This window comes from Rattus rattus, chromosome 13 (genome assembly GCF_011064425.1).
Source record: "Rattus rattus isolate New Zealand chromosome 13, Rrattus_CSIRO_v1, whole genome shotgun sequence".
NCBI lineage: Eukaryota > Metazoa > Chordata > Mammalia > Rodentia > Muridae > Rattus > Rattus rattus.
Genome location: NC_046166.1, coordinates 34068041 through 34093421, shown reverse-complemented (window position 1 = coordinate 34093421; position 25381 = coordinate 34068041). Strand labels below are relative to the sequence as shown.

At 34.5% G+C, this 25381-nt stretch overlaps 1 protein-coding gene and 1 non-coding gene across 2 annotated transcripts in view; both read left to right on the top strand.

Moving 5' to 3' along the window:
- The window catches only part of Gpm6a (glycoprotein M6A), a 110895-nt gene extending 87605 nt beyond the window's left edge, over positions 1-23290 (top strand). The window contains exons 3-7 of the mRNA XM_032918801.1: positions 6172-6328; positions 14365-14518; positions 17842-17918; positions 18459-18524; positions 21201-23290. Of these exons, the coding sequence (XP_032774692.1) occupies positions 6172-6328; positions 14365-14518; positions 17842-17918; positions 18459-18524; positions 21201-21353 (607 nt within the window). The 3' untranslated portion in view covers positions 21354-23290. The remainder of the gene's footprint in view (positions 1-6171; positions 6329-14364; positions 14519-17841; positions 17919-18458; positions 18525-21200) is intronic.
- On the top strand, positions 8880-8986 carry LOC116915160. The gene has a single exon (XR_004389824.1). It is a non-coding gene; the product is annotated as a U6 spliceosomal RNA (small nuclear RNA).
- Positions 23291-25381: the final 2091 nt, after the last annotated feature.

The window sequence follows — 25381 nt, the reverse complement described above, 5'->3', positions numbered from 1 at the left end:
TTTCCACTTGTTTTACTAAGGATCTGAGGAGTTATTCTCTTTATCATATTCTCTCTCTCTCTCTCTCTCTCTCTCTCTCTCTCTCTCTCTCTCTCCCTCCCTCCCTCCCTCTGTGTGTGTCTGTCTGTCTGTCTCTCTTTCTCTCACTTTCTTTCTTTCCGTCCTCCATTATTTTTTCTACCCTTCTCTCCCCTCTACCTTTCCTCTCCCTTTTCCTTTATTTCTCTCTTCACCTCCTAAATAAATGCAAGTATCTAAGAATAATCCACATCTCTAACTTTGAAGGACAATCTTTGAAAAACATGAAACCATGAAATGTAGCCATTGAGTTTTACTAGTCCTCCGTCTACCATGGAGTTTTACTCTTCACAGTTAAGTCTGCAGTTGGTTTCCATTCTTCAGAGTGACATTTTAGGCATGCACTACCACTGGTGCACTCTACATTCTAACTTCCCGGTTAAAACTACCTGTTAAATAGTTTGTCATTGTTCAGTCAAGGTGTGGAAGCCTTCAAAGAAAGCAGAGAATGTTTTTTAAATCGGCTTTTAGATTTTTTATGATTAATATAACTTTATTGCATTTATTGTTTAAAATACATTTCTTTATTCAAAAAAAGAAAAAAAGGAAATTCTAATATTTCCACATAAATGGATGTAGCTGGAAAAATTGTATTGGCTAAGGTAACCTGTTAAGGTTTTTTTTTCTCCATCTTTATTAAATTGGGTATTTCTTATTTACATTTCAATTGTTATTCCCTTTCCCAGTTTCCAGGCCAACATCCCCCTAACCCCTCCCTCCCCTTCTATATGGGTGTTCCCTCCCAATCCTCCCCCATTACTGCCCTCCTTATTAGTTGTTTTCCAGAAGCATTTTAGACATTGATAGGTTGATTTGGTTTTTCAAGTCCACATCTTGTATGGGCTCCAAACTTGTGAGAAGTTAGTTTATAATTTAATCTCCTCCCATTATCCTTCCATTTCAACAACATCTACATATTAGCACAACCCCTCCAGCTCACACCCTCTGCAAATGACTCAATATCTGCTGTGTGTGGTGAAGAGGAACTCTTCTAAGTTTTGTCCCAGAATCTCTTACCTGGGAGAGGTTTTGACAGTGTGTTACTGCTGTGTTCTTTACTCATCTTTTGACAAAGCAAGCAAGAGAAGGCTAAGTATTTTATGACTACACAACAAATTTAAAAACAATGAAATATGGGTATGTTAAAATTTAGACATCAAAAGGTGATCCAAACACTTAATTGCTAAATAATTTGGCCTCTTGAATAAATATTCTGAGGTTTGGTCACATGTTAGCTTTACCCTTAAATAAAACTCTCTATAATTTATTTTATAAGTGTTGCATTTTATTTAAAAATAATAGAAAGGGTTCAGGATATGTTAACATTGATTTACAGACAGACACATTATATTTTTAAAATATTCTAACTCTGACATTATATTAATGTATCAAAATTAATTTTCTATATTATATATTATTTAATAATTTAAAATGAAGTAAGCATTAACCTCAAATATTCACTGTTTTATTTCCAACTAATGTTATAAATTTATAATATCTACAGTTTTCATTGTTCATATTTATTTTTTGGGAATTAATAACAAAACAGTTACTGACATTTTAATGGTTGAAACAAGGAGACAAGATAAGACTAAGGCAAGATAAAGTAAGGCTTTGAAGCTATGGTAGTCTGTAAACTTTCTCTACACATCTACAGTGTTGATACGTAAACCAGTTTCACCTTTTACTTACAAAATGTTTCAATAGCAGACAAATTAAGAGTTCATGTAGATAACTGATTAACCTTGGAGATCAGATCATTATTTTATAGGTAAAACTGGTGTTAGAAAAATCTTATTGAATTGATGAGTTCTGAAATAAGTCAAGTAATGTGCATTTTTACCAGGCAATTTTTATACTACAAATCCTTAAAGGTGCTTAAGAAACAGAAACTATGTTTCTTAACAATAAGAAATTGATTATTTTACAGTTTCAGAAGTCAAAATCTGAAGCAGGTCTCACTAGGTTTATTGCAATGAGCTGAGATCAAGATGTTGGCAAAACTGTATTCCATCTGGAATCTCTGGAGTTATTCCATCTTTGACAAGCCACCTGCATTCTTGGTCCTTGTTCCTTTCCATCTTCAAAGCCAGGCATGTGGCATCCTGGAAATCTCCCTCTGAGTTTTATAGTGACGCTCTTACATCTTCTGTTTTAAAGATTCATACAATTACATTGAATGTATTCATTTACTCCAGGATATATTTTCTAACTGGTGATCATTAAAAAATCTGCAAAATCCTTTTGAGCTTACAAAGAGGCTCATGAGTACTTGCTGAGAAGTATTGTGTAGACATCTTTGAAGGCTGTTATTCTTTATACCACTGTTAAAAGTAGAGAATAGAGAAAATGGATCTCCATATTGTAAAACATGCTATAACTTAAAACCACTGAAAAATGTGTTCTCTTTAATGTAGTCATAATGCAATGCTGGAGTGTAAGTTTTCAAAGTAATAGAATTAATATTTATATAAGAAATTGGAAGAATGAATACTGATAATTCTGTTTTTTCTTTATCCCATGTCTACACATAAAGCACAAGCTATTTTTAATTTTTAGATGGTTTTAACAAACATTGAGAATTTTGAAAGGATTTACAAAGAGACAAAGTCTGAGAGGTGGGATATTACAGGTTGTCATTTTGTCATTGAATTTAATGGGTTCAAATCTTCATGAATGCAAAGCTAAAGCAAGTCCAGCTGAAAAATAAGAAAACAAAGAAATATTTATTATATGTAGCAAGTAAAGATAGCATGAGATTATCTCCATATCATTGTTCTTTCTTATGATTTTTTAGATAGTCTCTACATATACATATACTATACATATACACACACACATATATTATATATATCATATACGTATTGTGAGTACATTCTTATGCATGTACAATTCAAAACATATACCACCATGTATGCATCATTAAGGTCATAGTTCAAGAAGGAAAGGCGATGTACAAGCAGATTTCTAGGAATAATTTTTATTGTATTGAATGTGAAACAAAGGAATATCTTAGAAAATCTTTTTCTTGACAAGATTTTAGCTTCATCCAAAGGATGGGATATTTGAAAGATACATTACCATATAAATTTCCCTTTAAACATACTTCGCTTACTTACATGTCAATAATTCGAGTAGTTATTTAAAAATAAAATCAGGACATAGCTGTTCTACTATGTTCATTGCATTGACTTTCATAGGCCAGGGTATAATACAACTTAAATATACACAGATGAATATGTAGGGGAAGAAAATATTGTATATAGGCAGTGAACTGCTACTGAACATTAGAAAATATATCGTGACTTGTGCCAAGATGTGAATGAATGGCAAAGACTTCATGTTACCTAAAATAAGCTACTCACCACAAGGATGGTCATTAAATAAAACGACTAGCATAATCTGTTTCATCTAAAAAAGTAGAACTCAAAAAGTAGCTGGGTTGGAGAGTCAGACTAAATTAGAGTTATTTTTCAATAATATGGAGTTTTGATCATGTAAAATTAAAAAAAGTTCCAGGAATCTTTTGAGCAACATTGTGGCATTTATACTTAACCATACCACAGTAGGCATGTAAATCTAATAAGAGAATATGTCATTTTTACTTTTATCTCATGAAAAGTTATTAAATATGAACTTTATGGATCATATCTGTATTATTTCATGAAACATAGTAGAACAGAAAATGGAAAAGCAATTTCTAATTTTCTACATCAAAGAACTTATCTCCTGCTCAGTAATACATAGGTTTCAAGTCATTAGGATACAGTAGCCATTTCCTGCTTTCGAAAGTTGTCACTTCCCAATTCAGAAGAGAGATTACATACTCTAGCACTACAATCCAATCAGTGTATGCTAGTAAATTACTTGCAAATCATTGACACATTAGACAGTGTCAGAACTTTGTCATACATAGGCTTCTTCCATTTAGATGAACAAATGTATGAACCTGATACTTCCATAAAAAATAGCTTCAAATTATTGTGGCTTCAAGTATAGGAACGGGACTGTGGATAGATGTAGAGAAGTAACATACACAAGGAGAACCCGAGTTCAATCCCTAGCATTAAGGAAAAAATAAGGAGAAAGACAACAAGGAAGATGGATAAAAACATATATTCTCTCATAGTTGGAAAGTTCATGAGTCTGGAATAAAGTTGTTATCAGGGGCAGACTCATGTCCAAGACTCTACAGAAGGTTCAACAATTTATCTCTTCCAGGTACTGGCTTGAAGCCACATCATTCCAATCTGCCTGTATCTTTCGAGTAGTTTCTCCTCCTTTAATAATTGAGTGGAAATCTTATTAGGTAAAATCATAGATATATTATTTATGAAAGAGATTGGTAAGTTTTGTGACAACGAATAGTTTTATTGAATGTGTTAGAAATTTATGCTATACTCATGAGATTTATCCCTTAGGTACTTCAATATTGAGGTTGTATTAAGGATAAAATATCATATCCAAATGACATATAAAGTATAAAGCTCATATATTCCACTTATTGTGTATGATCTATTCTTTAGTATAGATAACAGAAATCACTGAGGTGGTGGTATCCCCACATTTGCATTTTATTGACATCTTCTGCAATTCTTATCTCAGTGACAGTGAACTACTCAGTAGTAGAGATAATGTATGAAAATTAGCACTCATAGAATATTCTTCATCTACAGGATACAACTATGTTTATAAATATTTCTGTGTTTTAAATAGATATTATATGGACCATAAGCACAGAGTAGATATTTTTGAAATCAAGAGCTGTAAATAGAAATTTATTTACAAACATGCTAATTCTTCTTTCTAAATTTAATGAGCATTGATCTCCTAAATACAGAGCTATGGGATAGAAGTATATCATCTGTCATCTACCCATTATTATCTATATATCCATGTTTAACTGTAGCTATCATGTATGTATCAGTTCTCTGTATGAATATGTTTATGTTTCCTAAATCTAATTTTAGTATGGATTTTTTTACCAATGTTTTTACCACAGTGAGAAATGGAGAATTACTGTTTTAAACCTCTCAGAAATTATGCTGGGGTGATTTCAGGATCATTTCTACTTAATATTAATTTGTGATTCTGCAAGAAAAGTTTACTTGTCATATGGAGAATTCTCTTCCTTTTTATTGTTGGTACTCTAGTTGCAAGAAAATACTCGTGATATTCTATGATAGAAGTTAAATCAAATGCACTAGAGACTAGTGTAGTGACAAAATATAGCTGGTTTACCATGTTTATTGCATAGAGTTTCAAAGGCCAGAGTACAAAACAATTTAAATATCTACAGACAAACATCTATGTAAAGAAAATATAGTATATAGGTAGGGAACTACTATTTATCATTAGAAAATAAATTCTGATATGTGATAAGATGTGGATGAGTTGCAAAAATTTCATGTTAAGAGAAATAAGCTACTCACTACAAAGATGATAATTAAATTAGATGTCTAACATAGTCTGTTTCATAGACATTATTACTGTGACCAGAGAACAAAGGAGACTATAGAGGATGAAGAAGAAGCCTATATACACAAAAACCCTTGCTGGCAGAACAAAATTCATAGGTTGACATTAGGCATATAGAATATACATGTTTTATAATCTACCTACCATTATGATTATGTGTTCTTTTATATCAGTTTTATTAGCAAATATTTCACTTAATATAGTGTGTTCAGATCCAAGGCAGTCCACCACCCCCCTTTCTCCTCTGCAGTTCCTCTCCTATCTTCCTCCACTTTCTTCTGAACTTCATGTTCTTTCCTTTATTATTTAATTTAATACTCACTGAATCCACTTAATATTGCCTGCATGTGTGTGGGTTTAGGACTATATACAGAAGCCTGGTCAGCCTCTCAAAGTTCATATTCCTGAAGAAAAGTGACATTCCCTTTCCCAATAGCCATCCCCTTCCAATAGCTCCTCCATGATACATGCTGAGGTTTTGAATACCTGGTTCTGTGCACATCCTTATTTCTTTGCAAAAGATCTATGAACATATGAGGATCACATTTTATAAACAAATGACAAAAATCATTGAAATAAATCACCTTGGTTTTGGTTTTCTCTTTTTGTCCCCAGGATTGATATCTTTAAGTATGTGATCTATGGCATTGCGGCTGCTTTCTTTGTCTATGGCATTTTACTGATGGTGGAAGGTTTCTTCACAACTGGGGCCATCAAAGATCTCTATGGGGACTTCAAAATCACCACCTGTGGCAGATGTGTGAGCGCTTGGGTATGTCGTTTCTCTGGACTCAGCATGAAATGTCGGTTGATTTCAGCATCACACAGATGCTTGTAGTCACCTGAAGAGAACTAAAACTTTTTAATGTTGTGACTTGTCCTTCAAGGATGGCCATCCTACAACTTCATAATAAGAGTTCTAAATTAAAAGTCTTTGTTGTGAAATGTTGGTATTAAATTGTTAAATCATATGTACTGCAAGAAGACTTGGTTTATTATTAAGGATTTTAAAGATCCTTAGGTTGTCACACAAAATAATAGAAACTACTTACCCTAATCTATAGACAATACATATGCATTTAAATTTCTTTTTCTTCTTTTAAACATATCTCTGTGTTAAGCTAAATATTTGAGTAACTACATCATAATATTTCTGTTTTATAAATTTATTGATATTTGTCTTAACTCTTTTTAATGAGTTTAGTGATAAATCAGATATATATTAATAATATAGGATAAAGCATGTATCTACTAATACATGAAAGTAGTAAAAATCAAATGTGATATATTTGAAGGTGGTATTGTATAAATTTCCCATCATGAGTCATTGAAGAACCCTTCCTTACGTAGTCTTTCTATTTTTCCAAGTCAATTACAACAAATAAACCATAAAATGCAAGGAAAGTGTAATAAGGACTAATAAAATTCTTCAGCCACAAAGAAAAACATAAACATTCTAGTTAGCAGTAAATCTTTATGTTGAATACCTTGTAACCAATTCCGTGATATGACCTAGTTTAGTGTGTCTGGGGGAAACTCTTACTGCATATCCATGAACTAGAAGTTCAATAATATGACTTAAGGGCTTTAAAAAGTGATTGCTACCTAAATTCTTTGGATTGGTAATAATTAATTTCAGATTCAGAGGAAATAAGGTACATTAAGATCTTGGATTGATGTTAAAAAACAAAACAAACAAAAAACATGTTTACTCAGTTCTCAGTGACGCTTAAATAATTTCTCTACAAAAAGACCAGTTTCTGATCTTAATTTGATTTGTACTTTACAAATAGTAGTATTAAATGATTGTAGTGAATGATAAGCTTTCTTATTGTTCAGATACCCACAACAGTGCTTCAGTGAGTCTTAGAACGTGATTTTAGTTCTTTAAATATGGTTGACCTGTTTGACAAAATAAAGACCATCTTTATAGTTCTGAATCCACAATACTATAGCAATAGAAAGGCAATGGAAAGACTCTAGAAACTAATTTCAAATGGCACAGAATATACCACTAGCATGACATTTGCAGTCAATTGTGACATTTTATTCAGAATGGGATAAATCAAATAGTAAAAATAATCATGGAAGAATTTGCACATCTATATACAGATAATTATTTGCCTATCATTCAACTGTCTTAAGAGGAATATAAAATACCTATTTTTAAAGTGAATCATGAGCCACACTAGTTTCCTACAATAGTAGCAATTGTGTCATCAGTCACACCTAACACACCAGAAGGTTGGCAGCAGCTGCGTGGGCCCCCTCAGTGGCTATGCAGCTTGTAGTCAACTGCAGAAGATGTGCCTGCCCACTCCCATGACACCTGCTCTGACATGCAGGCTTGATCATGGCTGAGCAGAAAGGGAAACTGTAATTTAGACACACATTAGTCACATTACCCAGGATATAATTTTTATCACTTATGACTCTATATATTTATAACCCTAATTTTAAATGTTATCAAAATTTCATAGAATATTTTGGTAATGTTTATATTCAAACAGTTTTAACTTTAGGGGAAGTTAATGATTCATACAGTTCCCATATTTACCAATTCTAGCTTAATAATGTCTGTCATAGTGAGCTGATAATGTAATATTATTAATATCTGTCCATGCTTTGGCCATATGTCTTTAAATTTTCTTAAGTGCTTCTTATTTGTACAATGTCTCTTTCTGCCTTATATTCAAGTAATTTACATAGTGTTAATGTTTTTCTGCATTAAACTTCTCACAGTATAAATTTAAAACATATTATCTTCAACATTTTAATGCTCTCTCATGTTGCATTCAGAATGGCAATAGACATATTTGGTTTGCATTTCCTCCCCTTTGGCTGTGTATTTTCATCCCTTTCTACTGTGGGATATTTCTTTTTTTTAACTTAGATGTTGGAAAATTTTGTTGCATAATAGATACACAGTACATAAGGCTAGAGTTGATGCTAACCATCCTGCAATTTATAGGGCAATCCTCACACCAAATAATTATCTGACCCAAACATTAATAGTGACAAATCTGAGAAACTGTAGTTCAGTAAATTTGGTATTAAAACTACCTCATCCCTAATACTAGCCATTTCTATTCCATTGTCACATATTTCTTACTGAATATCTTTTTTAAGAAAAGAGCGGGGTGTTTGTATATGGTATATTATTTGTGTATTGTGAATTCTATTGACAACTCCATATCTAGTACATTCATAAGACTCTATAATTCTGTTTTCTGACCTTTGTATAGTATTGCAATATGCACTGCCATAAACTCACAAAAAACACATGATAATGATGCACAATGTTTTATTAAGTATTAAGTAAGGTGCTTGCTTCGGCAGCACATATACTAAAATTGGAATGATACAGAGAAGATTAGCATGGCCCCTGCACAAGGATGACATGCAAATTCGTGAAATGTTCCATATTTTTACATATAAAAACCTATCAGAATCACACCAGACTTCTTACCAGAGAATATGAAAGCCAGAAGATCCTGGACAGATGTCATACAGACACTAGAGAACACAAATACCAGCCCAGGTTACTGTATCCTGCGAAACTCTCAATTAACATAAATGGAGAAACCAAGATATTCCATGACAAAACCAAATTTACACAATATCTTTCTACAAATCCAGCCATACCAAGGATAATAAATGGTAAAGCCCAACATAAGGAGGCAAGCTACACCCTAGAAAAAGCAAGAAACTAATCGTCTTGGCAACAAAACAAAGCTAAGAAAAGCACACAAACATAAACTCACATCCAAATATGAGTATAACAAAGAAGCAATAATCACTATTCCTTAATATCTCTCAATATCAATGGTCGCAAATCTCCAAAGAAAAGACATAGATTAACAAACTGGATATGCAACGAGGACCCTGCATTCTGCTGCCTATAGGAAACACACCTCAGAGACAAAGACAGACACTACCTCAGAGTGAAAGGCTGGAAAACAATTGTCCAAGCAAATGGTCTGAAGAAGCAAGCTGGAGTAGCCATTCTAATATCGAATAAAATAGATTTTCAACTAAAAGTCATTAAAAAAGATAAGGAAGGTCACTTCATATTCATCAAAGGGAAAATCCACCAAGATGAACTCTCAATCCTAAATACCTATGCTCCAAATACAAGGGCACCTACATACATAAAAGAAATCTTACTAAAGCTCAAAACACACATTGCACCTCACCCAATAATAGTAGGAGATTTCAACACCCCACTCTCATCAATGGACAGATCATGGAAACAGAAATTAAACAGAGACATAGACAGACTAAGAGAAATCATGAACCAAATGGACTCTACCGATATTTATAGAACATCCTATTCTAAAACAAAAGGATACACCTTCTTCTCACCACCTCATGGTACTTTCTCCAAAATTGACCATATAATTGATCATAAAACAGGCCTCAACAGATACAGAAAAATAGATATAATCCCATGCATCCTATCAGACCACCACGGGCTAAAGCTGTTCTTTAACAATAAGGGAAGCACACCCACATATACATGGAAGTTGAACAATGCTCTACTCAATGATAACCAGGTCAAGGAAGAAATAAGGAAAGAAATTAAAGACTTCTTAGAATTTAATGAAAATGAAGGTAAAATATACCCAAACTTATGGGACACAATGAAAGCTGTGCTAAGAGGAAAACTCATAGCTCTGAGTGCCTGCAGAAAGAAATAGGCGAGAGCATATATCAGCAGCTTGACAGCACACCTAAAAGGTCTAGAACAAAAAGAAGCAAATACACTCAGAGGGAGTAGAAGGCAGGAAATAATCAAACTCAGAGCTGAAATCAACCAAGTAGAAACAAAAAAGACCATACAAAGAATCAACAGAACCAAAAGTTGGTTTTTTGAGAAAATCAACAAGATAGATAAACCTTTAGCCAGACTAACAAGAGGACACAGAGAGTGTGTCCAAATTAACAAAATCAAAAATGAAAAGGGAGACATAACTACAGAATCAGAGAAAATTCAAAAAAATCATCAGATCCTACTACAAAAGCCTATATTCCACAAAAATTGAAAATCTGCAGGATATGGACAATTTCCTAGACAGATACCAGGTACCGAAGTTAAATCAGGAACATATAAACCATTTAAACAACTCCATAACTCCTAACAAAATAGAAGCAGTCATTAAAGTTCTCTGAACCAAAAAGAGCTCAGGTCCAGATGGGATCAGTGCAGAATTCTATCAGACCTTCATAGAAGACCTCATACCAATACTATCCAAATTATTTTACAAAATTGAAACAGACAAAGCGCTACCGAACTCCTTCTATGAAGCCACAATTACTCTTATACCTAAACCACACAAAGACCCAACAAAGAAAGAGAATTTCAGACCAATTTCCCTTATGAATATCGACGGACAAATACTCAATAAAATTCTGGCAAACCGAATCCAAGAGCACATCAAAACAATCATCCACCATGATCAAGTAGGCTTCATCCCAGGCATGCAGGGATGGTTTAATATATGGAAAACCATCAACGTAATCAATAATATGAACAAACTGAAAGAATAAAACCACATGATCATTTCATTAGATGCTGAGAAAGCATTTGACCAAATCCAATACCCCTTCATGATGAAAGTCTGGAAAGAATAGGAATTCAAGGCCCATACCTAAACATAGTAAAAGCCATATACAGCAAACCAGTTGCTAACATTAAACTAAATGGAGAAACTTGAAGCAATCCCACTAAAATCAGGGACTAGACAAGGCTGCCACTCTCTCCCTACTTATTCAATATAGTTCTTGAATTTCTAGCCAGAGCAATCAGAAAACAAAAGGAGATCAAGGGGATACAGATTGGAAGAGAAGAAGTCGAAATATCACTATTTGCAGATGATATGATAGTATATTTAAGCGATCCCAAAAGTTCCACCAGAGAACTACTAAACCTGAAAAATACCTCCAGCAAAGTGGCTGGGTACAAAATTAACTCAAATAAATCAGTAGCCTTCCTCTACACAAAAGAGAAACAAGCCAAGAAAGAAATTAGGGAAACGACACCCTTCATAATAGTCCAAAATAATATAAAATACCTCAGTATGACTTTAACCAAGCAAGTAAAAGATCTGTAAGATAAGAATTTCAAGCCTCTGAAGAAAGAAGTTGAAGAAGACCTCAGAAGAAGGAAAGATCTCCCATGCTCATGGATTGGTAGGATTAACATAGTAAAAATGCCCATTTTACCAAAAGTGATCTACAGATTCAATGCAATCCCCAGAAAAATACCAATCCAATTCTTCAGAGAGTGAGACAGAACAATTTGCAAATTCATCTGGAATAACAAAAAGCCAGGATAGCTAAAACTATCCTTAACAATAAAAGGACTTCTGGGGGAATCACTATCCCTGAACTCAAGCAGTATTACAGAGCAATAGTGATAAAAACTGCATGGTATTGGTACAGAGACAGACAGATAGACCAGTGGAATAGAATTGAAGACCCAGAAATGAACCCACACACCTATGGGCACTTGATTTTTGACAAAGGAGCCACAACCATCCCATGGAAAAAAGATAGCATTTTCAACTAATTGTGCTGGTTCAACTGGAGGTCAGCATGTAAAAGAATGAAGATCTATCCATGCTTATCACCCTGTAGAAAGCTTAAGTCCAAGTGAATCAAGGACCTCCACATCAAACCAGATACACTCAAACTAATAGAAGAAAAAGCGGGGAAGCATCTCGAACACATGGGCAATGGAGAAATTTCCTGAACAAAACACCAATGGCTTATGCCCTATGATCAAGAATCGACAAATGGGATCTCATAAAACTGCAAAGCTTCTGTAAGTCAAAGGACACTGTTGTTAGGACAAAACGGCAACCAACAGATTGGGAAAAGATCTTTACCAATCCTACAACAAATAGAGGGCTTATATCCAAAATATACAAAGAACTCAAGAAGTTAGACCACAGGGAGACAAATAACCCTATTAAAAAATGGGGTTCAGAACTAAACAAAGAATTCACAGCTGAGGAATGCCGAATGGCTGAGAAACACCTAAAGAAATGTTCAACATCTTTAGTCATAAGGGAAATGCAAATCAAAACAACCCTGAGATTTCACCTCACACCAGTGAGAATGGCTAAGATCAATCTCAGGTGACAGCAAATGCTGGCGAGGATGGGGAGAAAGAGGAACACTCCTCCATTGTTGGTGGGATTGTAGACTGATACAACCATTCTGGAAATCAGTCTGGAGGTTCCTCAGAAAATTGGACACTGAACTACCTGAGGATCCAGCTATTCCTCTCTTTGGCATATACCCAAAAGATGCCCCAACATACAACAAAGACACATGCTCCATTATGTTCATAGCAGACTTATTTATAATAGTCAGATGCTGGAAAGAACCCAGATGCCCTTCAACAGAGGAATGGATACAAAAAATGTGGTACATCTACACAATGCAATATTTCTCAGCTATCAAAAACAATTACTTCATGAAATTCATAGGCAAATGGATGGAACTGGAAAATATCATCCTGAATGGGGTAACCCAATCAGAGAAAAACACACATGGTATGCACTCATTGATAAGTGGATATTAGCCCAAATGCTCGAATTACCCTAGATGCCTAGAACACATGAAACTCAAGATGGATGACCAAAATGTGAATGCTTCACTCCTTCTTTAAAAGGGGAACAAGAATACTCTTGGGAGGGAATAGGGAGGCAAAGTTTAGAACACAGGCAGAAGGAACTCCCATTTAGAGCCTGCCCCAAATGTGGCCCATACATATACAGCCACCAAACTTGATAAAATGAATGAAGCAAAGAAGTGCAGTTTGACAGGAACCGGATGTAGATCTCTCCTGAGAGACACACCCAGAATACAGAAAATACATAGGCGAATGCCAGCAGCAAACCACTGAACTGAGAACAGGACCCCCGTTGAAGGAATCAGAGAAAGGCCTGGAAGAGCTTAAAGGGGCTCGAGACCCCATATGAACAGCAATGCCAACCAACCAGAGCTTCCAGGAACTAAGCCACTACCCAAAGACTATACATGGACTGACCCTGGCCTCCAACCTCATAGGTAGCAATGAATATCCTAGTAAGAGCACCAGTGGAAGGGGAAGCCCTTGGTCCTGCCACGACTGATCCCCACAGTGAAAGTGATTGTTGGGGGTGGGTGGTAATTGGGGGAGCATGGGGAGGGGAACACCCATAGCGAAGGGGTGGGGGATGGGTTAGGGGGATGTTGGTCTGGCAACCGGGAAAAGGAATAACAATCGAAATGTAAATAAGAAATACCCAAGTTAATAAAGATGAAAAAAATATTATGTAAGAATAGATCTTTGTATTTTATATTTGAACTATGTTAGAAGGTGATGTGCAATGTTTCAGGCAGTACATTGGAGTTAGAGTTGAAGAGACCTTACCATTCAGAACATGCTCTGATGCTTAGCAGATATTTTCAACTTTTTTTGTGAAAGAGATGAGTTGACAGGCCAACAAAGCTTTGGAATTGGTCCTCATGTCACAAAATACTGTGAAATCCGTCTATCAGTGTACTGAACAAGAAACCAAGAATAATTAATTCATTAATACAAAGGAACATAAGTATTTTTACATCTCAATTCTCATGAAGTATTTTATGAGGAAAATTCTCTAATTCTCATATTATAATTCCTAATAATGTTCTTTTGAGCATTTATGTACCATGTTTCTCAAAGTAGTGTGTGCTTTGAAGATTGAGACTTCTCTCAATCTTCATTTTGCAGTAGCTTTCATGTTTTCTTTCTCTGCCTTTCCCCTGCTGCAGTTTATCATGCTGACATACCTCTTCATGTTGGCCTGGCTGGGAGTCACAGCTTTTACCTCACTGCCAGTGTACATGTATTTCAACGTGTGGACCATCTGCCGGAATACTACACTCGTGGAGGGAGCAAATCTCTGCTTGGACCTTCGTCAGTTTGGTAGGTAGATAGTAGGTTTCAAAGTAAAAATCACTTTGACTAGCTGCCTTTGAAATACTGTAAATGGCTTTGGAGACAATATATACATTAACTCAGAGATAAATATATCTGACTATGTAGTTCAAGGCATTCTGTAAATTAAAATAAGAATTTCTGGAAGTACCAAGTCAAAACAGGTTTCCTTTTCTTAATTTCAAAGCCCGCTTTCAAGTGTAATCAGGTATCCATTTCCTTAGTTCACTGATCAATGGTTAACTGTATTGAGATATCGAGTTGGGACATCTCCAAGGAAGACATACTTCCTTATCCTCTAAGAGGAGACAGGAAAACTTTCTATTAATAATAATAAAAAAAAAATAATGACGGTAGGAGCCTGAAGAGATGACTCAATGGTTAAAAGCACTGACTGCTCTTCCAAAGGTCTTGATTACAAATCCCAGCAACCACATAGTGGCTCACAACCATCCGTAATGGTCTGATGCCCTCTGATGTTGTGTCTGAATACAGCTACAGTGTACTCATATACAGATAATAATGTTAAAGAATAAAGGAGAGAGGAGGAACAAGAGGAAAATAATCCTTGTCTTGTTTTTCTTGATATTTTAAAGATTGAACCCAAGGGTCTTACACATGCTGCATATTCTCTTTTAAAAATTGCTTTTGAGGAGTTCATTCAATTAACTTTGGTCATAGTCTCCTCCTTCCTCAACTCCTCTCATATCTATCCTCCTTTCCTAGCTAACCAAATCAATGTCCTTGTTTCTTTAAACACATCTAGTTCATTTTGTGCTGACTATACACTGTTGTGTGTACAGCCATCTAGTAGAGCATGGTCAACCTAACAGGGTGACGTCCTAAACTGACTTTTCCTATGCCAACAGCTGTCAGTTGGAATAGTTTCTCAGATAGGCATGCAGCTTGTCATCTATCTCCTCTTTCAATGTCTTATTGAGATTATGCAGGTTTTATGTAGGATGTTACTGTTACAACTTCTGTAAGATACAGAAGTAGTACATTATTACAAGGCTGTAGTGTTTCCTATAACACTATAGAGCATGTGTTCATAAATTTATAGTGGCTATGACAACATGAACATTTTTTAAGACCCAGTGAATCTAGTAAGTGCTGCTACTATGTGCATGAGTATGTGGTCATCCCCTATGGCAGGACTAGCTTATCAGAAACTACATCAAAACAAACAAACAAACAAACAACAAAAAACAAAAAAACCTGACTCCCCTTCTACCAGCAGCAATAAAACTACTGATAGCTCCTATTGGTGAGATTTTGTGAGCCCTTCCTTTACATGGTGAGGTTGTTGACTGTCTTGGTATTCTGAAGGCTTTGTATATGCCATTACAGCCCCTGTGAGTTCGTGTCTACAAAGTCTTAAATAGCATTGCTCTGCTTGTAGATTAATGACTCTGTTGAGAATTTTTTGTTTGTTTGTTGGTTTTGTTTTTGTTTTTGTTTTTTTAGATAGAGATAAACACAGAAACACATAACTGGCCAATATACAGAAATAAAATACTGCAGAGTATCCAGACCTGCATGCCTTGTCTATGTCACACCACCTCTGGGAGTAGAATGACTGACAGAGCCAGAGGCAGTGCATTATTACAAAAGTACTGTATTTTCCAGACACAACTGGACAGTTACATATATGAGTTCACATTAATTGCAATAACATGTGCAATACTTGTGCAAGCTTAAGGTGGACAGGATAACAGTGTGAAGGGAAAGAATGGGAATGAAATCTACCCTTAACTACACTTTAAAGCCACTATAAGATGTAGAGTAAGTTTTCTTTAAGGGTGTGGCGCCTGGTAGATATCCAAATGGCAGTTATGGCCACATACCCCAAAGGATGTGGACACTACAAATTATACTAGAGTTTAAGAAATAAATGAGGACATAAAGTTCAGTGGGTAGTGCTTTTTGGCATGGGGTGGAGGGGTGAATATGATCAAAATGCATTATGTGAAGTTATCAAAGAATTGATTAAAATAGTAAAATAAGGACAAGACTATGTGAATATGCACGCACATACAAAGCAAGGGGCATCACATGCAAAAAGACTAGAGATTGGAATGTATGTGACTTATCATTTGTTATCATTTCATGGATATGTGTAAAAACAAACAAACAAACAAACACCAAAAAAGACCAAAGGCAGCATGAATGCAAACTACTTCCATGCCCAAAAAAGGAGATCTGAAGTTAGGGGATAAGGGCAGGTGGGACTGCTCAATGGGTAGAAAGGTCTGACCACAAAAGCCTACCATCCTAAATTCTATATCATAATCCATGAGAGTCTAGGAGAATATAGCCAATGCCACAATGTTTTCCTCTGATCCCAATGTGCAAATTTCGGTACATGCATTGCAAGCTTACATTCACAAACTCATACCCACACACACACACACACACACACACACACACACACACACACACACACACACACACACACACAGATCATACATACATACACACACACACACAAAAAAACAACCTATTTTAAAAATTAAAATCCCATATTTATTAACTACTAATGTGAAGATAGAAGATGTCTGTTCCTATATGCATAGTACTAGAGGCTATTAAACCCTTGAGGTCATTTTCCAGACTCCCCCATCCCACAGCCGTGCTCCCAGTTCTGATACCTCAAAATCAGACCAAGCTATCCTGCCTGTGTGCTCCAGGTCTCTACCTTCTCAGTGTCACCATACCCAGATTTTTCTAATAGAGACTAGGTGGATCAACTTAACGTCATTGGGCTTGCAAAGCCAGCAATTTATGACAGAGCTTTTTCCCTGTGAGCTTGCTGAAGTACTCCAGACCTGAATTTAATAGATTCAAGGCTAAAGATGTGTTGCAGTCTAGAGATGTTAGTATTTGGAAACATCCTGTAGGTGATCCTAATGTAGTCCGTCCATAGCTCAACATGCAAGCATTGGCATGAATGAATTAGCAATGTCTTTTAACTCCTGCCTGGGGCATAATCACAAAAATATTTGTGATAATTTTAAATTTGGTTCATTACATTAATGATCCAAAGCAATGGACTAGCTACAATCAAATTCAAACAACCCAGTGGATCGATTCATTTCAGTTCTTAAGGAGAAAAAAAGTTTAAATTCCTGGGTTAGTGTTGTGCATCATTCATAATTCTAGGCACAGTTATTGTGGACTATAATAACTTTTCCATTGCAACTTATCACAGTTTAACATGAAAGTTGCTGAGGTTTGAACAGCTAAATGATTTTCTCTCAAGACTCATTTGGATACTTAAATGCTAATCTATAATTTTCTACATAATGTAGGGATTGTGACAATTGGAGAGGAAAAGAAAATTTGTACTGTCTCTGAGAACTTCCTGAGGATGTGTGAATCTACTGAGGTAACTCTTTTATACTCTACTTGTGTCAAAATTTGAGCATATACTTTACTATTTACAAATGTATTATAATTAAGTGTATTTTGATTTTTTTCTATCAGAGATTATTTTGCTTCTTGTTTTATGCAGGCTACTGGAGACCAAGTATAAAAACTATTTTTTGTATTTCAATAAATTATTATTAATGCTTAAAATATTCTAGAAACTCATCTTAATGAAGGTTGAAAATTATAAAGATGTATCATAAATATATAGTTATAAAATTATAAAAATCCATCACTTTAAATGGCACCTCATTATTGTAATGAAATCATATTAGGATGGTTCAGTGGTACTGATTTAAGTGATTTGAAAGATGAAGGGTATTTCTATGCTATTGCTGATGAAGTACACAACTTGTGAAGAGCTCACTCTTGTTAATGACCTACTGAGTCTTTCTTATATAACAATAGTGTTAGTCACAGATTCTCCTCTCTATGCAACTGACTCACTTTGACTTGTGTATGTGTGTCATTTTGTTTTGTTCTGTTTTGTCTATTGCAGCTGAATATGACCTTCCACTTGTTCATTGTGGCCCTTGCTGGAGCAGGAGCAGCGGTTATTGCTATGGTAAGTCCCTCACAGCTCAATGATTGACTTAACAGGTTGAATTGCAATGCTACTTGCTTGAATGCATAATTTTTTCTCATACATTTTCTACATAAGATGTTATTGTCAGTATAGTAAGAGATGGATCTGGGGATATGGATCAGCAGTTAAGGTGGTTGCTCTTCTAGAGGAACTGGGTTCAATTCCTAACATCCGCAAGGCAGCTTAAAGCAGGCCATCTGACACCTTACTCTGACCTCTATGCAGCAGTCATCCACATGGAACACATACATGCAGACAAAACACTCATATACATAAAATAAAAGTGAATCTGATTTTTATACAGGAAGAAAATAGTTTTAAAATATATTCATTAGTTTCTGGGGGACAGGTAGCAGGTGTGCCATAGTATATGTATAAAGGTAAGACAACATTTTAGGCAAATGTTTTCTCTTTTTGTCCCATGTGGGTCATAGGATTTGAACTCAAGTCTCAGGCTGCAATTTGTTTGTATGTTTTCTCACTGACTCATCTCACTGGCCACATAAAATTTAATTTGAATAGAAAGAGTGTACAAGATTGTGGTAAAATGTGAAACATTCTGTTGAGGTTAATTCTTTCTGGTCAATATTATTCTAAAATTCAGAGCCACCATAAAACTCATTGTGAATTACATAATCAAAATTCTCGATAAACTCAAGCATTTGGAAGCTTTTTTCTTTTTTTGATCCACATACACTGACAGTGTTTAAGTTTCCATAATGTAAAAGCACAGCATGCAGGAATATCATCTATAGTACTTTCTCTTAAGGGACTCTCAACTTGTAGTAAACAAAATGTAAACATTCAAAGGAAATAGTATGTTCTAAAAAAATAACAAAGATTCTATTTCTTCCTACATTTTGGTGTCACAAAAATTAGAAGAAGGAGCAGTTGGTATAGCTCAGTTATAGAATGCTTGCCTAGCATGCATAAGACCCTGAATGGATCACCAACATTGCAATTAATTAATTAATATTTTGTTATAAAACAAAATAAATACATTATAATATACACTATTTAGAATTTTTGTATATATATATGTTTACTTTTCTAATATCAATTTGGACTCATACCTTGTAATTCTTTATTTTTATTAATGATTTTACTGAAGTAGAATTACATTACTTCCCTGAACCCTTTCCTACCTCGAGTTGGCCTACTTCAAGTCCCTCCCATGCCCCTGTCTTAGTTACTTTTCTGTTGAAATGACAAAACACTATGACCAAGGCAATTCATTAAACAAAGCATTTAATTTGGGGGCTCATCTTTCCAGGAGGTTAAAGTCTATGACTACCCTGGCAAGGAGTGTAGCAGAAGGCAGACAGGCATGGCATTAGAGCAGGAGCTAAGACCATGCATCTGATCCATAGCCAGAGAAAGAAGGAGGAAGGTACAGAGGGAGGAAGGAAGAGAGAGAGAGAGAGGGGGGGGGAGGGAGAGGGAGAGGGAGAGGGAGAGGGAGAGAGGGGAGAAGAAGAGAGGAAGAGAGGGAGAGAGGAAGAGAGGGAGGAGGAGAGGAAGAGAGGGAGGAGAGGGAGAAAAAGAGGGAGAAAGAGAGGGAGAGGGAAAGGGAGAGGGAGAGACTGCAACTGGAAGAGGCTTTCAAAATCTCCAAGCTCACTCCTAGTGACATACCTCATTCAACCAGGCCACATCTCCTCATCCTTCCTAAAGAGTTTCAGCAGCAGCATTCCAACTACTCAAAAATATTAACCTATGGGGGCCTTTCTCATTCAAACTGTATCAGCCCTCCTTTCTCAAATTGGTAGACTAATTTTCTTTGATTATATTCTTTATCGAGTATTAAGTTACTTACTATTTTATTTTCTAAAGGTTGAATAACAACACTCCTTATATTTTTAATGTCAAAGAAAGTACAACTTTATATGTATGAATGAATCTATTAATTTTTAATGAACTTATCCATTAAATTATATCATGTTGAAACCTCTCATTCTGCAGCATTGGATACAAGACCTATAAACTTGTGATTGCTAGGCAAGCAGGAAGGGTCTAAGTAAGGTCTTCAATCCAACCTTGAACTTTTAACCAGGTTGGCATTAAATCTGTGGTCTTTCCCTCTATATCTCATTAAATAGTTGCAAATATAAGTCTATAGTATCATACTTGGGTTATGTGATTTATTTTTTAATATAATACCTTCTACTTATTGTGAATACCTATTAATATAAAAGATCAGTCTGACAAAATATTATAGTTCCCCGTATCATACAAAAAGCAGTTGAAAATGAATTGTGAAAACAATCACCTTGATAATTAAATACACAAGTTTGTTTTAGAATTTATGAGAACATTCTTCTCAGCACAATATAAACTCAAAACACAAAAGATGTAAGAGAATATTTCTGCTTAGATACATTAGAGCACAGATACATATGAAGATGAAGCATGCAATTCTTAGTCGTTGGGTAAATGAAGGTAGCATAGCCAGAAAACATTAAAGAGCATTTATATTCAGTCTTGAGTTAGTGGGGAATCCGTGTTAGCTACAGTGTTCTTCTCACACGAATATTGTTCCTGTTTAACATGTGAACCTTTGTTATATACATAAATAGTTTGGGGTATTTATTTTGTCATGGCAACAATATTCTGAGAGTGAACAGATGTCCAGAATAAATTATTTGTTTCTATCAGGTTCACTACCTTATGGTTCTGTCTGCCAACTGGGCCTATGTGAAAGATGCCTGCCGGATGCAGAAGTATGAAGACATCAAGTCAAAGGAGGAGCAAGAGCTTCATGACATTCATTCCACCCGCTCCAAAGAGCGGCTCAATGCATACACATAAATAAGTTTCATTGTTCCTTCCCATTTGAATGCATTGGTGTTTAATTAAGGGCCATCCAACCATCCAATCTGTGAAAAGCAAAACAAAGAGTGCTTCTCATCAAAGATATGTAGGGTGACTAATGAATCACCTGAGTATAACTCTTTCCTGGTTAGCATTCAATCTCCTAATTTGTTAAATTGGAATAGCCAACTCTCTTCTACAAGCTCCTATTCAGTCTTTTGTTTTAACTCTCAAACTGATTTAGTTATTCTGTAAGATCAAAGATATTAACATTGTCACATGCAAATACTTGTTTGATTTTTAATCAACTCCCACATATCACACATAACACTTTTTGCATTGTTTCTTATGTTTTGAAAGAGGAAATAGCTTTTTATACATTTTAGTTTTGATTTCAGTAACTAGTTTAACTACAGGTAACCTTCAAAGGGACCATTGTACATTATGAACAAGTGACAGAAATGACATCATGATCACTCTTCTTGATATGGGAATCTAGTCTGGAGATCAGTGGCCACATGGCTATTGGCCCTGGTTAATGTTTTCATCAATCTAAGGTGCAATTTCTAAATTTATAAGGGTAGGTTAAAAAAAGTGCTTCTTATCTTTGTTAACATTGTATTTTTTTCTTTGATGTACTTAAAAGGTATTTCTCTGATTACTCATGTTTATGTTGTGAGCATGTAGAAACAGTAATGCTAATGCATGGCCAGTTGCCTTTCTAAGATTGTGACACTGGGCTTACCTTTTAAAGTTTAGTATAGAAACAATTATCATGGAAATAACTACTGTGGACTGTTGGAGAATGATCTTTTTGTGACTTATGCAGTGGCTGGATTGGATCTTTTAATATGCTAATGTGGAAAATTAATTACCTTTATGAAGGTGGTATCTTAAACATAAGCACACTAAACCCTCAAGACTTGTTTTACCCACTTAAAACTTTTAATGGATTGCACCTCTGTAAGCTATTTCTTAAAATGTGTATGATATATTTGAAAAGACTTCCATTAATATAATAGCTTTGCTTGCAGCCTTCCAATCTATGTTGGTTTACCTGTAGTGTTTTCTAAAGGGTGGTCAGAGGCCACTAGAGAATGTATTGTTTTGGAGTGTAGTGATATATTTTGTGGTTTTATTTCAAGTAAGTCATTTTAACCGAATGTTCATTCATATTCATTTATAAGAAGTACCTATATCAGACCAATTTTAAAAGAAAAACAATCAGTATTAATGGACCAAATTTCGTGTTTGTTTTAACCTTGACTCTCTTTTGATTATTTCTAATGCTACAAGAATGCTGTGAAGTGTCATGTAAAATAATGATGTAGCCTGACAAGAAATTCTGTCAGTGTATAAACCTAGGTAGTATTGTGCACTGATTTGACCATTGTGAAATCCTCCTTCAGTGTAAGTGCATTCCCAATAAAATTTATTGAGTGAAACAATCTTTGTACAACTACTAGTCATGCATCATCAGTAATTTTACAAGTTCTTGTAGTAGGTAGGGGGTATTACTAGCGTTATCTGTGGCATGATTATGCATTCTGTAATATTAATTTGGGGGTCCTTTTGCTTTTTTAACACTTAGATTATCTTAATGGTTCAACATTTTTTCTGACATATGCAGTATTAAAGATATTCAGCAAAAGTATTAATGGGCTTCTTTAAATTCTATATTATAGTGTTTCAGTTCTGTGTCTACAGTGTGTAATGATTTTTAAAACTGTCTTTTAAATTTATGTAGTGATGTTGACATTTTGGCTTTTATTTCTGGTTTTAGAGTTTGTATTTTCATGGAGTGCTTTGTAGCAGGCATTACAAGTAATCTGTTTTGTACATAAATGTGCCAACAGCTTGATGGTGGCGTTTTTGAAATGTAGAACAAAGTGCTTGCAAAATGTAATAAATACTTGTGTACTTTGTGTATTTAATATTAGTTTCTGCAGTGGTTTTTGTCTGTCTTGTTCATTGCTCCTCTTGTGTGTGCAGTCTTTTTCAATGCACTAGGATGTCACCTGGGCAAGACTCTTATTGCAGTTGAGGGAATCTGACCTTACAACATTTAGGGAAAACCTTGTGTGTGTATGAACATCCGATGGGAAAAGATTGAGGAACAGTCAATTTAGGAAATCTTTGGGAGTTAAAAATGTATGTCCAATTTTGTTTTAATGTTTTCCTGTCCGATTTTTATTCTCTGTGCTTTCTCTAGGATTTATCAGACTCAAAGAAAAACAAAATGAAAGACTAATGAAATTCAAAGACAAAAAGTGATTTCTTGCTTTGCTTCTAATATATCAAGGTGAGAGCAATGAAATGGAAAAAAGTTTCTAGAATTTTTGTTTTAGATCTAAATTTTTCTTTTCTAATAGACAAAGAAGCATAAAAATTATTGCATTAGAATTACCAATTAACTTTTATAAGGTGTAGCAAATTACAATCTTTACTCATACCTTGCTGCACATTGCAACATGAAATGTTCTCGAACTTCCATTAGCAACATGTGTAGTATTGAAAGCACATCTGTACAAGTGCTTTAATTATATTTAAAATAAATTTTAAGAAAATAAAAAAGTCATTCCTCAATGAATTCTATTAAATGTACTTAGAATTTTACATCTTCCAGGGTATATTAATTTTAGTATAGCAATAAGGTAAATTGTTTTTACAAATATCTGTATGAAAAGAACTTTCATAATACACTGTTTTTACTTTATCCCTTGGGGAATCTGTTCCAAAATTTTCAATGGATATTTGAAATTGTAGAATACTGAGCCTTATACACATTTATAATTCATATACATATATCTATCATACTGTTATATACAGTAAAATATTAGAAAAATAAAAGTAAAAGGACAGGTATAGCAGTATATTAATTAAAATATAATTTCTCTCTTTTGCCTCATAAGTCTGGATTGGGTCACTCTCCATCAACTGCTGGATCATTGGTAGTATATACACTGTTGATTCAGTGGACAAATGAATAGTATGTACACTGTAAATTCACTAGAAAAGTGTGTACTATGTGCACTGTGGATACATTGGACAAATGATTAGCGTGTACATTGTGGATTTACTGGGAAAATGGGTAGTATCTATATTGTGCATACACTAGACAAAAAGTGATATATATACTGTGAATGTGCTGGACCAATGGGTAAGATATAGACTGTGGATACACTGGACCAATGGGTAAGATATAGACTGTGGATACACTGGACAAATGGGTGTTTCAGAGTAGAATGCAGATCATCACAATACTTATAACAAGATTTATGATTTATTGAAATTTGGTAGAATTATTTGGACCATGGTTGAATATGAGTACAGAAAAATTTCAAAAAAGGGGGTACTGCTTATGCAATAATTTCTATGTGATCTCATGGCCTCTTTTTTTAACTAGTATTTTTTTTTAATGGAGCATCCTTGTATTTTTTATAAAAAAAAAAAAAACCTGCAAAACATATCTTTAAAAAATATCGAAATGTAGTTAATTTTAATCCTAACAAAATTACTAGTTTTAATAATAAAATATGTTCAGGCCATCATTACATCAAATTTATAATGTATACTTACATAAAAGTTAGAAAACAATTTCTGGAAAAGCAAGTATTTATTTTTGTCTTAACAAACTAAAATTTAAAATTTACATTTATTTTAAGCAAATGTATAGCTTAAAGTCATATTAATAAAATTTGATTTATACTATAGCATCAGAGAAACACTTCAACATATTTTGAAAACTATTCAGATAATATAACATTTTAAATTACTGGATGAAAATCTGTATAAAATTTTACTAGTTCAAATATAAACAGCCATTACCAGCATATATTATTAATTTCTTAGCATGAAAATAGATTTTAGGATTTCTATCATTGTTCAAAAATTTTTTATTCTTTAAAACTAAAAAAGAATTTTAAGAGGAAAATAATTAATAAATTATTAATTAATTAACTATTCTGGCCGATTCTGTTGATGTTCTCAACAATATCTTGACATGTACATGAATAAGCTGTGAG